General features: G+C 36.7%; 1 protein-coding gene, 1 long non-coding RNA gene and 1 other non-coding gene across 5 annotated transcripts; 1 reads left to right on the top strand and 2 right to left on the bottom strand.

Annotated features, from left to right (window-relative positions):
- Positions 1 to 515: 515 nt before the first annotated feature.
- LOC121769535 (glutamine-dependent NAD(+) synthetase) lies at positions 516 to 8,315 on the bottom strand. Of its 2 annotated transcripts, XM_042166373.1 has the most exons (13): positions 7,949 to 8,309; positions 7,219 to 7,524; positions 6,478 to 6,701; positions 5,680 to 5,783; positions 5,373 to 5,507; positions 4,493 to 4,661; positions 3,480 to 3,615; positions 2,682 to 2,820; positions 2,351 to 2,527; positions 1,872 to 2,039; positions 1,515 to 1,610; positions 1,019 to 1,147; positions 516 to 940 (listed from the first exon to the last, which is right to left on the bottom strand). In XM_042166373.1, the coding sequence occupies exons 1-13, from the start codon at positions 8,140 to 8,142 to the stop codon at positions 734 to 736; spliced, it is 2,184 nt and encodes a 727-aa protein (XP_042022307.1). In that variant the 5' UTR covers positions 8,143 to 8,309; the 3' UTR covers positions 516 to 733. The 2 variants fall into 2 exon arrangements, with proteins under 2 accessions (XP_042022307.1, XP_042022308.1); XM_042166374.1 differs by lacking the exons at positions 516 to 940; positions 1,019 to 1,147; positions 1,515 to 1,610 and adding an exon at positions 1,618 to 1,766 and having other exon boundaries at positions 7,949 to 8,315.
- Positions 8,316 to 8,845: 530 nt separating this feature from the next.
- On the bottom strand, positions 8,846 to 8,916 carry TRNAG-CCC. The gene has a single exon. It is a non-coding gene; the product is annotated as a tRNA-Gly (tRNA).
- A 79-nt stretch (positions 8,917 to 8,995) lies between these two features.
- Positions 8,996 to 11,064, top strand: LOC121769230. 2 transcript variants are annotated; one of them, XR_006043520.1, is made up of 4 exons: positions 8,996 to 9,416; positions 9,510 to 9,558; positions 10,429 to 10,499; positions 10,598 to 11,064. It is a non-coding gene; the product is annotated as an uncharacterized LOC121769230 (long non-coding RNA). The 2 variants fall into 2 exon arrangements; XR_006043519.1 differs by having other exon boundaries at positions 9,510 to 9,806.
- Positions 11,065 to 14,013: the final 2,949 nt, after the last annotated feature.

Here is a 14,013-nt window from a genome sequence, read left to right as displayed (position 1 = left end):
ATGACTAACTTACTGTAGTTATCACCTATATAATTTTATGTACTATATTTAGTGTGATATACAATATGATTGTTAATCAAATTCAAATTTCAACAAAAATGATAGTACAGTCGTTTTTATTGGTATATAATAAATTTATAATGTCGAACCATAGGCACATTTTTAAATATACTATTGCTGCTAATATGCACACAAGACATTAAAATAATGATGTACGCATGATGAAAATAGGAGTATAATATTATTGGATAACGAAGATAACATGATAAGATATTAAAGTATGTGGATACAGTTAAAAGCATGGTAGAAAGAGTAGTATAGTCTATAGAATAGAGTGAATAGTAGTCAATTTATTCGGTAGCTTTTTGTGAGTTGCCAATCGTATCATTTTCTAAAATTTTGTTTTCAAAGCTTAATGCGATAAATATCTTACGAAATGCAGCATATAGACAATTTGTGGGTTGATATACTGAATCTGATTGATGTGGCTATGAATTGAATGAGAAGATCCAATCGATGGAAAATAATATTTTACGATATGCAGCTTATAGACAGACATAGTGTTGTTCCCTGTTTTTTATTCGATCACTAGAAGAAAACATGGGGAAAGATTTAATTTTTTTAAAATGACATCTACCTCAAGTTAAAGTTGACATTAATATACAAAGACTTAAAACACGTAAATTACACCAAACATCATGGCGAGGGGAGTATCGATCGGCTATAGCAAAATTTATAAGCCAACACTTGGATTGCCCGAACCTGCAGCTACGACACCCATGCCACCATCTGATCTGAGCCCCGATGCTTCATTTGCAATAGCCACTCTATCACCATCCAACCGTGTCACAAGTTCATCTATCTTCCGGAATTGATATGGCCATCTTGCATTATATAGGAACTGGCGAAGATCAAACCTATTATCCTCTGGTGAGTAACTCTGCACAAAAAAATAGTTAGAACCGGCCCATGAAGGCTAAAGGAGAGAAAAATGAACATACAAAACCAAAAATAGTACCTCTGCGTGGTATGAGGGAGTTAGAACTGTCATCTTGTGTCTGTTGATAGAATAGTACTTGAAGAAATATTTCACTTTCTCAGCAACCTCTGCTGGAGTTAGCTTTGTTCCCCATTTGTAGCAGAGATTCTTCCATAGATACCAGAAAATAAATCAACAAGAAAGTATTCAAACAGAGATTGCAGCAAAGTAAACTAATTTGACAATCACCGGAAGAAAAAATTAGTTTGAAGAAACACGGACTTGCAAAGTATATTTAGGATCCTCATGCAAACAGGAATACACATAATACAGCATCCCTATGCATGCAAATAAATCCTAGCTTCCACAAACCTACGTATACATTTCTGGAATTAGCAGTTGTCACTAACAATGCTGACTCATACTATCAACCTTGTTAATTGCACAAGAGAGATAAGTGCGTGTACGAAGAAGGGTGAGCAGTTGTCAAGAGCAAAGTCGAAAGGTTATAACATAAACAAAAAGTAAAATAAACCTTAAACATGGATACGGGTCCACAGCGAAAGATCTTTCGCAGCCTTCCATATACCGAGAGTTCTTCATATGTCATTCCCATATCCACTTCGTCCAGCTGTGTTTTAAGAATATATATATTAGTCATGCACAATATCAGCATTTAACAGTGGCATACAAAGAACTTAAAACACAAAAACGTCTCGCCTCCACATCAAGGAGAAAACTATCTCTGTGTTGAAGGACAATGGCTACATGCGAAAAAACAGAATGACTGGAAAAGATTATACAGGATTAGAGAAAGTTAAAAGAAGGGGGTGAAAGATTGGAAGGAAAAATTAGCTTTGTTTGACGTGTTTGTATCTATGTGATCAGATACCTGGCTGTAGTTGGATCGTATTGGCTCCAATTCAGCAGTGGGTGGAGCAGATTCAATTTCTTTCAAAGAAGAGAAACCCAGATGGACAGCAGCCCATTTTAAAAATCTTCGCAAATCTTGCTTGCTGATGCTTCCAATAGGATTTATATCAGCAGAACTACAATCATACTGCATAAAAAAACATGAGCACCCATCAAATCTCACGCTATAATGAATGGAAAAGTTGAATTCAGTGATGCTCAAGATCCTTCAGTGAAGTCATCCGTTGTGAGGAGGCTAAAAGCTTGATAGAGGCATTAGAAGTGAAATCAATCATAAGCTATAGGCAAAAAGTTGCCTGAATCTTTTCTAACATAGTTTTAGTTTCTTTGTAAAGGTTCAAACTGACAAAATGATTTTGAAAAGCATGCAATTATGAATGCATATAAAGCAAGGATGACCTTGCCAAGAACCATTGTAACATTAGACATATGTAGTACCTTTGTCAAGTAACCACGCAATCCTTCATCGACATTTGAGCTCCCTAAGACCAAATAAAAACCAGGTTTGTTATGAACCCATGGCAAGAGTGATGCTAGCATAAATGCTAAGACCATCCTGATTCGAGCTTGAATATTTTGCAGTCCCAAATTTTCAATATTTGAGCCCCCATCTACCTGTAATAAAACAGTAATACAACAAGCAACTTCAATTACGGGAATCCTGCATATACAGATATACTACAGCATAAATGTTGAGTCATATACTTACTCCTAGATGAAATTATGATACAAGCAAAAATGTTGTAAATGTCATCTGTTCAGATTTTACCTTGTATCGTGGTTGTTTTCCTGTAAGTGTCTTAAACAAAGAGAGCAGAGCAGAAACCACTCCATCTATTGAGACATCAAGATGCCATGACCCAATTTCTTCTGCAAGCACCTTTGCCCTCGTTCTTGTGGCATTAGAGCTACAATAAATGAAAGTAAGTTAAGGGCACAAGAAAATATCACGAAAAGAAAGTAAAAGTTAAATAACACATTCTGCCAGTGCCATAGAAGGAAGGTAGTCAAAAGAGACATCTAGTGTTAAAATTTTAAAATTCTACACAACTTTACTTAGGTGGAAAGCTCATCAACAATTAATTATCATCCTATTCAACTATAATAACAAAATTTGTTTCACAAGAAATGCTTCATGTTTCATAGCTGAAGACACCCCAAAGAAAACTTTTCAAACTGATACTAAGGTCAGACTGGGGATGTTAATTTGTCTTTTGCAAATCATTAGTTTTATAGCTATCTCAGACTATGCAAACTGCAGAGGCCGCACATAAGCTTCAACAAGAATATTACACCATGTAATAGTTCAAGAAGGGAATTATCCCACCTAAAGAATAAAGATAAGCTAAATAAATGGAAACTTAAACAGAGAAACTGAAGATGAAACATTGAAAAATGATCCCACCTACAGCAACTAAAGAAAATAGATGAAGTACTGCAAATGAACCAACTAAGATAACAACCAATATTAGAAAATCATATCTGACCTTGCAGGGATATGGTACATAAAATGCTAAAGACTGATAAGTTTCTCAAAAAGTACAAAAAGCTGCTCATATATTCTCACCTATTTTCAGACCCCATGAAAACAGTGTAGAATATACGTTTGGCAAATTCTTTGCTGTCTGTTGGAAATTGTCCATCAGTATAATGGCCAATCCTTATGGCATCAGCTTTAACCTGTTCATCCCCCTCTGATATTGCTGAAGTAACAAACCTCACAATCAATACCAGTACAAAAATAGGCATAATATTAGGCCGTTTCTACACATGAGGATTGAATAAAGGCCTCATACAATCACATGCAATGTTATCTTTTCAAAATTATGTAGCCTAAGGCAATTAAATAACTTTTTGGCCAAACAGACAAATAAGTGAAAAAGAGGGATCATCATTCTGTTGAATTCAAGAGGAAAAGGGTATAAAATATCAAATATATACTGGCTCAAAAGGCCTCTTGGAGTTCACTTCATCTTTGTTGAGAATAACATGAGCAAATGGATGGTTAAAGATGTACAGAATATTCGTATCTTCAGAAAGCAAACAAACAAATTGCAAACCCCCCCCCCCCCCACCACTCTATCAAGCATGTGATGATTAGATCTCTGCTCACTTCAAATACAGAAATAAATGAAATTACCGAAGTCAGTTTGACCACATAGACATTTCTTTCAGAGAGTTAATTTAGGAGGAAGGATGAGTGCTAGAACCCTCATTATCACAAAAATAACATAGACACTGTAATCAGAACCAAAACAAAGGGCTAGAGGAGAACATCATGCTGCAGATATATAATATGTTGACCTGATACTTCAGTGGTATCACAACCATCTGAACCAAGGAAAATGAAAGGTCTTGTTTTCAAATCTTAACACTACCCATTTATTCATGCAAAGCTCTGATGAACCAAAAAATGTAACCACCTTATACATGAGGGGGCATGTTGAAGAAATATTTAGAAGTTGAAAATGATACTCCTCTCTATTCGCTTGACATATTAGATGGGTGACGACTGAATCATTAATCCAATGAATACAGATCAACAAATTAATGGGGATGGAATTAAATATAGAAATTTACCTTTCACTACTAACTGGCACATGCAACCAACTATAGCAGCAACAGATGAGCTGTCTGCTCCACCTGAGAGTGGAAGTAAAAAACCAGATGCACCACTTCGTCTCAAATAATCCCACAGCCAACAGCCTGGCCCAAAAGCTATTTCTTCTTCAGGAGAATGATATTTAATCTGAAAAGAATGAGAAGTCGCTCAGTAAACTTTAACAAGTGAAGCTACTATTGTTCTGGAGGTTCCAATTGCACATACTGTTATTAACTAATTTTTCAAAAGAGGGGGTAAAAAAAGCTTAGATCCTTGAAATCTAAAAGCAGAACAAGTAGAAAGTAAATAATTGATAAGTGAAAGTATACTGGTGGCATATAAACAACCCTGCCAAGTATATTACTTTCATTGATGCAAACACGTGAGATAAATGTAAGATGTGTATCGCCACTGCAATGGTTTTATTTTGGCTACTCATACAGAGGCATATATATTCATAAACAAATAGCAAAGAAATAAAGAAATGAATAAAAGAGCCCATACATGATATGATCCCATGCTTTCGTAATGTGCAAGACGATCATAAACGATGAATAGGCTGAAGTGATCTAGGTGCTCTAACTTTCTTTTGAAGAAAACAGAGCATGCAAGAAGCCTCAAAGAAATAAGTAAACCAAGATTGGATTTGTAAGGTTTCTAATGCAAGAGGTAACCATGAGTGAAGGTTCATGCATAAATAAATGTTATATCAAAGAGTTTCTTAGGAACTGAAGTCATCCATCACATGAAACATGGATGATTATTCTATATTACCTCCGTGAACTATCATACAGGAATTTAACACGAGTTTTAGCATTAGTATTGGGACATTTTCTTGTCAACCCGGTATTTCCTCACCTTCAGAGGACTTGAAAGCAACATTTGGAGCGTAAAAGACTCGCAAAGTCTATAAGGTACTTCAATGGAGGAAACTTTTGGTTTGCAACTGGCTTGTTCCTGAAAGCTACTAATAGATCCCCTAAGGCTGGCAACCTGCAATGAGAAGTTTCAGTAAATCAAATTATACAAATGATGTGATGAGCACCGTTTATGATAACCAAATTCTGAAAAACAGAATCTTTTTTTTATTTTATGTAGTTCTCCGTTCAGACTTAAGCAAATAACTTCTTCCAAGACCCTAACAAGAAATTGCATTAGTACATACTGCATCTAGATCTACTTGAGCAACCACCATTTCCACATCCTTCAAGGAGAATTGTGAGCCTTGTGCAACCACATCACCATTCACCACAATGCAGGAACATCCATCTGAACGTAAGAAGTTATCAAACAAGACTCCTCAAAAAATTATTTGCATCACAAGGAAAAGGAGTGGACCATAATCTAAGCATTCCAATTTAGTAATGAGATCCAAGTAGTTCAATATGCTGGTTCATCACAAACTGCGATACTTCTTGCGAGTCTAGATGACTCATTCTAATATATTGTCATAGTAATATTAGGATGGAGAGAGAAAGTTAGTAAACTTCCAAGAGTCTTTCTTTCATCAAGCAAAAGGTTCCCAGAAAACACCGAATGACACCAAAGTTAACAACTCCGGAATATCACAACACATACTAAACTTAGTAATGCAATTATTACAAAGATTTCCACCTATTTTCCACGTTCAAACTTTGAGCAATCAGGTTGAGGATGACATATGGAGGAACAAAGTTTCATATCCACAGTTTGTGACTATAAGAGAAATGGCTATAGAAAAGTTAAGGTGCTAAGCTATCCCTTTATTTCAAAGATCAAAGTTTAAGCAACCAGGTTGAAACTTGAAACTGAAAACTGGAGGGCCAAAATTTGCTGCATTTACATTTTAGTGATGCTCATAGTGAAAGCCCCGGCAGTACTAGATGTCTTAATTGTTCCCTATTGTTTTAAGAATATAAATCAGATAAGCCGTAACCACCCATAGTACGAACTGTGGAAAAACAACTCACGCTGGGTCACCCACCATAATAAAGGCGGCTGCCGTCACATCCTTGTTGATTACCGTACATGTAAACTCCTCCACGGGTATTTGTAGCTCCAATAAAAGCACGGAGACGAATATCAAGTTTACGCAATTGATGGTGACTTCCACTAGCATTCAGAAATACTTCAACGCCATTCAGAGCGAGCTCAGCGTGAGGGGGCATGGGACTAAAAAGTTCCTCACAAACTTCAGGAGCAATGGCTCTGAGCAAGACAAAAAAGTGTTAAAGCTGTAGAATTTGTGAACAGTTTCCAGAGATCAAGCTCAAGTGTTCAACTATAGCTTGTATGCATGATTATAAACCTGATTCAGATTGTATAGCTACATAATGCAGCAAAACAGGAGTTCCGGTTATTCCAAAGATGAAACTCGTTATACTCGCAGAACCTGGTTGGTGTGACTAGAATTGATGCATACCATGAATCATCAGAGGCATTTGATAAAATAAACCTCTATGCGCCTCATAAAATATATGCTTCATCCAAAATATTAGTTTTACACACAACAAAATCCTGCTTAAAAAGATCACGCATCTTTAGTTTATTAATATTCTAAAAGTTTACTTCAGAAATTAGAATTATATTCTTGAGCGCATTTCACAGAAAATAATGAGATAAATGAGCCAGTATCATGTTAGTATCAACGGACTAAAAATAATGGCAAGAGATCTACATCAAAAGTTAGAAAAAAAAAATGAGGCTGGATGACATGATGGCTTACACATCTAGGAACTGAATATATCCATAGCCGAAAGGCACTGTTGTCTGCAATAGAGCCTCAGATATATCACTTGGAAGCAGAAAGTCTTCAAGAGGCCCTTTTTGTTTCCATGCCGTAAACCACCTGAGCTCCCTGTAGTTTCCATCATTTGCCAGCCACATCTTTGGACGTATCATCACTATTTTTCTATTCAAGCATAGCACTTGACAATTGTAGCGCTCTGACCCTTTGATAACAGGCATACCAAAACTACATAATATGCCATCAGTCCAGTCATCTACTAATAATTCTTTTAAGCAGTCCCACCTGTAAAATGATTGTTCAAATTGTCACAATAAAAATAATAAAGGGGGCAGGTTTCTCCAAGTTGTAAGCTATTAACAACTCAACATTTTGCTTGATGCTAAATCAATCACAATGTATCAAAACTATCTGAGCTTTACAAGAGCCAATTGATTGCATTTCAGGGATCAAGTTAGTTAATTGCATATTTACATTAGCATATTCTACTATGAACTCTTCCATAACAGCATAGCAATTCAGAAATAACCAAACGATTCACTGCAAAACAGATTTAAACTCAGTGGTCACGATTTTGCATCACTTGAAATTGAATTTTCGCAGTAGCTGAACACTTAATACGTCACGTCGATCATCAGTCCCCTGTTATTTTGTGAGTAGTTAAACATAAAAATCGGGAGCAAAAGCATAGAATAGAGGAGGCGCTTACGCGTGATTGACAGTGTCGAGTTCGAGGAAATGGTCTTCGCAGCCATAGCCGGTGATTTCAAGCTCGGGGCCGAGGCGGATGACGGCTCCGGCTTCTTTGGCCCTAGAAATGGATTCCTTGATGTTCTTCATATTGCAATCGAAATCCATTGCCCATTGATTCAGGTTGCAGGTGGCTACCTTGAGAAGCCTCATTTCCCTGCAATTTGCTGGAAAAAATGTGAATGAGTAGAGAGAGTTAGAGAAAAAGGAGTGGGCGGAGAATATATGGCGTAGATTCGGATTGTCTTCTCTCGATTTTGGAGGTTGAGCTTGTTTATATATATGGAAAGAGAGCGGAAAATAAACGTTACGTGTCGTGCGTGCGGGTGCGAATTGAAGAATTCGTGTCAAACTTCTCCCATACTCACCGAACTCCTACAGTTAACCCAACACCTAAAAAAACGAAATTGTTATAGTAAAACCGACGGTTTTTTTTATCACTTTTTAAAATAAAGAGGCTATACAGCTGAAGAAGCAACAACGTCCATAAAATCCTATGCAATTATGCTTCAAATTATGAATTCCCCACAGAGGTATAATAGCATTCCCCATTTCAGATAATTCAATATTTCTATTTGCATCCAACATGAAGTAATAAACAAAGCATTTTAAAACATAAAAATAAAATAAAAAAAACCTACCTAGACGTTCGTGTGTTTGGGCTTGCTAAGCTATTTTATTTTTATTTTTATTTTTGGGTTATTGAAGTGTTGAATTATAATCAGGATGGGATTACATACACTGTATTCTTCAATTTTATCAATCTTCTTTTTGGGCTTGCTAAAGCTTTTCTATTTCTACTCCCTTCCCAATTATCAAATGGTAAAACAAACGACATAATATCTGAGCAAAAGGTTGCGCATCCGGGGAATCGAACCCCGGTCAGTACCGTGGGAGGGTACTATGATACCACTACACTAGATGCGCTTCCGTGACTTAATTGAATTGTTATAAATATTTAATATTTATCGGCCAGTACAGTTTGGTTTATCTTCCAAATAGCCGCCCCTCTTTGACTGTGACAAATGAGCTCAAGTACTAGACTGTTTTAGGGTTCTTATGTACTTTGCAGCTTTGATTTTCTTTTTTGGTATCTTTGTTTACTCAATATAGGATTAGTACTATTGATTTTGAACTGTGCTTGTTCAATTTTCAGCACCTTCTTATTATTTGCGAAACCTTGATTCTACTCACATGCCCTTTTTCATGTCTCACAATTTCTTTTCTTTTATGCATTGTGTTTTGTTGCTCGTTTTTAATTTCCAAGTCGCGCAGTCTATAAGCATCATTGATCAATTGTTTGGGTCTACTGAATAGCCAGTGTAATCCATATAGTTCAAGGAGCTTTTTGAAGAAAGGAAAATTTTAATCTTGCTAAGGTAAGATAATTACAGCACTATGCGGTGCAGCGAAATGAATTGAAACGGGTAAGACATTAGATGGCTGCTTTGGGAGTTGATTGGCGAATGTTAATGGAGATTAGTTTAAAGAAGTATTTGATTCATGCCTTATTTGTGCAGGAATAGTTGCTGTGATACTATCTTAAATGCTGCTTTGCTGCAGATTTTGGTATGTAGCTGATCTTTCTCAAATGAATGTGTTCTTCTCACATGTAAAATGCTGATAAGTTGAATGAAACTCCACCTTTTAGCTCTTTTTCCTGTAATGGGGCAGAGTTGTGCATAACGTTTTGCACGTGACCGAGATAGCTAAAGATTTGTTGCAGCTTCAAGGGAGGAATGTCATCTTCACATTGTTTCGAATAACTAACTAAGAATGCACATCTGCCTTTACATATTACTTTTGTACAGAAAAGGGTAACTATCTAGGCAAATTTGGCTTTGTGATTGTGCTATCATTTATTCCCTTTTGAAAATACAAACGGATTGAATTAGAATGCTTGGATTACTCGATTATATGTGCTATTTAGGAGAACAAACGGATTAGATATCTTGATTACTATCACAATCTACCTTCTAGGATGATTTAGAGACACAATGGTAGTGAATTGATGCCTTTCTTGCAGCTGTACCAAACTTACATGCTTTGCTAAACTAAACCATAGCAATAACTTCTTCCTTTTTACTATAATTCAAAAATGGTTAGCTCTAAAAATTATATGAATCCCTCCTGTGATCTAACCTTAGAAGCCGCTTGCTTGGATCTGCATGCCTAGTCGTCATTTTCCCTCCAACAGATTAGCATGTAGAGGCAACGTCGTATGATGTAGAGCCTCGCCCTTTGCTCCTTGAGAGCCTCACATCTTGGGACGTAGATTCTGCTGTTCCTTTGCCTGTATGGAACTGAGTTCCCCATTGATATCACTGTCTCTTAAATTAAAGTTTCCTGTGGAGAGTTGTTATTGTGGTGGAATTTACTAAGACTATCTTGGTATTTTGGTTTTTATTGAGTAGTATTAGATATCTCACTTTTCTGCAGTGAATTAGGGGCCTTATTTCCTGCTTTCAAGAGGGGGATTTCGCAATGTGTCGCATGAGCCTGCTTTCCTGGTATGCTGCCTCTTCCCTCCTTTGTCATTTTGGGATAACTTCTACTTTATTTGTTAGGTGTGTGTATATTCCTTGACCAAAACAATTTTCTTGCACAGTTCACATCTGGCCAACTACATGAGGGGATCTGTTCCTCTATCACCACTGCATCTTATGGTAACCACCATTAATGCTCAGCATTGTAGTCTGTGTAATATTTGTCCCTGTGTTGATTAATGTCAAACTTAGTTCGCACATTTTGTTCGTAATTATGGAAGCTTTAATTGAAATGCTCGAAGATCGTGAATCCCTCTAGTCATTCAGAGTCAAAGCAGTAACCCTGTTTCTGCTTTCTGTTGAATGAATTTTTTCTTTCCCCACATTGCTCCTTGCTATGTTTTGCTTTGGCTTTTCTTTTTTATGTGTCGTTGTTGAAGGCTCCGATGATGATGTCTATATTCTAGTATATCGTTCCAATTGCTGAACTGCTCCACCATGTTAGTGGTAATGTAGAGATGAAGGGACAACTGAGGAGCTTGCTTGCACTCTTTTTATGTAGAGTAAAGGTCAAAACTGGTTCTGAACATATGCCCATTTTATGATTTTGGTCCTTGATGTGTAATTTTAGGTTTATTACAATAAGATAATATAGCACTCAAGTTCAATTAATTAACCCAAATATTACCACTTCGCTGCAAGATTACAGCTTCGTTTGTAGTAATTTAAGGTGTCGATCCACAGGGAAGGAAAGATTACTTAACTCTAAAACAAAGAAAACACATACTAAAGAGGATTTTAATTTGAAGATTTTGATTTCTAGATTATGCAAAAACAAATAGACAAACTAAAACAAGTAAGACGAATGAAGAGAAGAACATGTTACTCCAAACACTCATGGATAAAACGGTGATTTATTCTAATATCAAACTCTATCTTATGAATCACGGGACTATGAAATCAATTCTCGATGCTAGCACTGAACATGCTTGACAAACAATAGTTTAAGAATAGTTGAACACATATTCTATAAACTAATTTTCATTAATCTAAGGATCCTACGGAAGCGCGAGACTCAAAGATCAACTACTATAAGCTCAAGAAATCCATTATCAAATTATCATTTGAACAAATCTAATTGATAATTAATTACCACAATGTTCCAACTTATTCAAAGTTAAAGAGACATTCAAATAAGCCTAAAGATCTACTACAAAAGGTGCACTAAAAGTAATAGATTCAAATACTAAAATTGTGGTAAAAATGATCATAAGATAAAGAAGAACATAGCATAAATCACATGAACAAATTATCCAATTACATGTTTGGAGTAACACAATATTTTTAGCCAAGCATAATTAAACTAGGAGCAATTGACAATGGAAGAAGAACCCTTTGATTCATGGAGTAAGCTTGAAGAATTAACAATTCTTCAATATAGATTGGCACCCCACAGTCAACTTTTTCTTTCCTCAATTTTTGGTCAATAATCACTGCTCTCCCCTACGTCACTCTCTCTGCTGCCTATCCCTCTCTCCCTTACTTCTGCCTTTCTTCTCAGCTTTTTCCCCTTTTCCTCCCTCACGTCGCTTTCCTTTTGCAGCCTTCTCCTTGGGAAAAGAAAACCGCCGCACAAAACTGCAATATTGCAGTTAAAAGAAACAAACGCCCGACCGGGCGAAATTAGAGACAAGAATCGCCCGACCGGGCGAACTTTCTGGACTCTCCTCATGCTTTTACGCGTATCGCCCGACCGGGCGAAATTTCTGATCTCTACATGCTTTGCCAATTCCACCCGGCGAACTTCCAGCTTCCAACCCTCCTAAACTTCAATACAAATACAACTTGATGAGTTATAATTAACATAAAAATGTGTAGTTTAGGGGGAAAAGTATAAGAAATATGCTACGCATCAAATACCCCCAAACTTGAGCTCTTGCTCGCCCCGAGCAAGGTACATTTTAAGCACGAAAACTCATCCAAACTTCACCCGCAAAGAGATTTTCATCAAAAAGAATCATGTAAGGACGTGAGTGACAAAATCTAAACCCCCAACATTTACAATCGAAATTTCCCACTCTCAAGAACAATCACTCATCCCCCTAGAACTTCAAGTCAAGGTGCACTTCAAAGTAGGTCCAAACATACGATCAAACAACTCAAACCGTCATCATCGACTCATCAAGCACTACTAATCACATAGACACACGGATTTCAAACTGAACTTCTTTAACTCTACCAAGTTATTTACACAACATCCACAAGCATCAACGATAAGGTCCAAGGTCTTGTTTCAAGGTTGTAATGGGGCTAGGGACGAGGTAGGATCAATATGGATAGTGAGCTCAAAGGCTACACATTTGAGTGCCAAAATCTTCCCTCCTACAACTTCCTTCCAAAGATTAACCAACGAAAAATTACAACCAAACCCACACTCCCCCAAACTTGAGGTCTATTCCAGACGAGATTACACAAACAAACATAGAAGCTCTATCTTTATTTCATCAACTTATTCTTTTTTTTTTCTGTTTTTGTAAAGACCTCGACTTTTGTGAATTTGGAGGTCGTCTTTTTCTTTTTTTCTTGTTTTTTTTAGAACTTCATTCTTTTCACCTTCTATCAAGTCTAGAAATGTCTATTCTTTACAATCCACCACCTCACACTCACAACTCAAAACACAAAGCTCAACTTGTATTTAGCACCCAAATAGTAGCAAGATCTATTGATGAGGCTAAAATTAAGCTTATTTAAGTAGCTAAGTGTTTGGCTAAGTGTTTACACAAAGAATAGGGAATTAAGCTCAAGGTGGCTTCTAGGGGATCATTTGATGGACTAGGCATGTGATCATTTGGCCATAGAGTTCATCCTAGTGCCTTATCCTCCCAAATCGTTAACACAAACGAACGCAAGCACTTCACTCGATAAAGCAAATTAATCCAACATAATTTCCACAAGTCATGCGATTTTCACACTCTCCTCAACTCAAGAAATCGGATGTAATCACGACATGCTTTTTTCAAATAGATTCATGCACCCATTCCATTCATCCTAAGCTTCAAAGATGAAGTAAAATCAAGCACGAATTCCCAACCAGAAAGCCGAAGATAAAGCATGCACCCGTCAAATACATTGATTCAAAACACCTTTATCAAATAATACACCCAATAAACATGCATCAAGCATAAAAATCATTGACAACCCCCCCAAACTTGAATGCGTCATTGTCCTCAATGCATGCATAGAAGAACAATTATAAAGTAAAGGGAAAGATACTCCCCCAAACTTGGCAAGAAGTCCATAGTGCATTCGGGTGGGAGGGCGGGTGTAAGTTCCTTTGTGGGTGTGGTTCCTCCTAAGCTCCAACATATGTCACATCTCCATGTTGCTCCTACAAAAAGAAACAAAACCTATAAAAAGAAACACTCAATTCAAAATAAATGTTAGAGGAAAGAATTGAGCAAACAAAACCTCCAACATAAGGAAACAAAAATAAAAGAAAAAATAAAAACTTGGGTTGCCTCCCAATCAGCGCCTTTGT

This window comes from Salvia splendens, chromosome 15 (genome assembly GCF_004379255.2).
Source record: "Salvia splendens isolate huo1 chromosome 15, SspV2, whole genome shotgun sequence".
In the NCBI taxonomy this organism is placed as follows: Eukaryota; Viridiplantae; Streptophyta; class Magnoliopsida; order Lamiales; family Lamiaceae; genus Salvia; species Salvia splendens.
The sequence above is the reverse complement of the archived record's forward strand: the minus strand, read 5'-3'. Positions and strand labels throughout refer to the sequence as shown.

Bases quoted from the DNA above. Each gene is read 5' to 3' on its own strand.
- LOC121769535 (XM_042166373.1), bottom strand. From the start codon at position 8,142: ATGAGGCTTCTCAAGGTAGCCACCTGCAACCTGAATCAATGGGCAATG. The intron at 2,040-2,350 runs GTACTACATATG...TTTTTTATGCAG, and splicing joins TGCGTGGTTACTTGACAAAG to TATGATTGTAGTTCTGCTGA. The intron at 1,611-1,871 runs GTATCTGATCAC...CTTAAAACACAG, and splicing joins TACGATCCAACTACAGCCAG to CTGGACGAAGTGGATATGGG.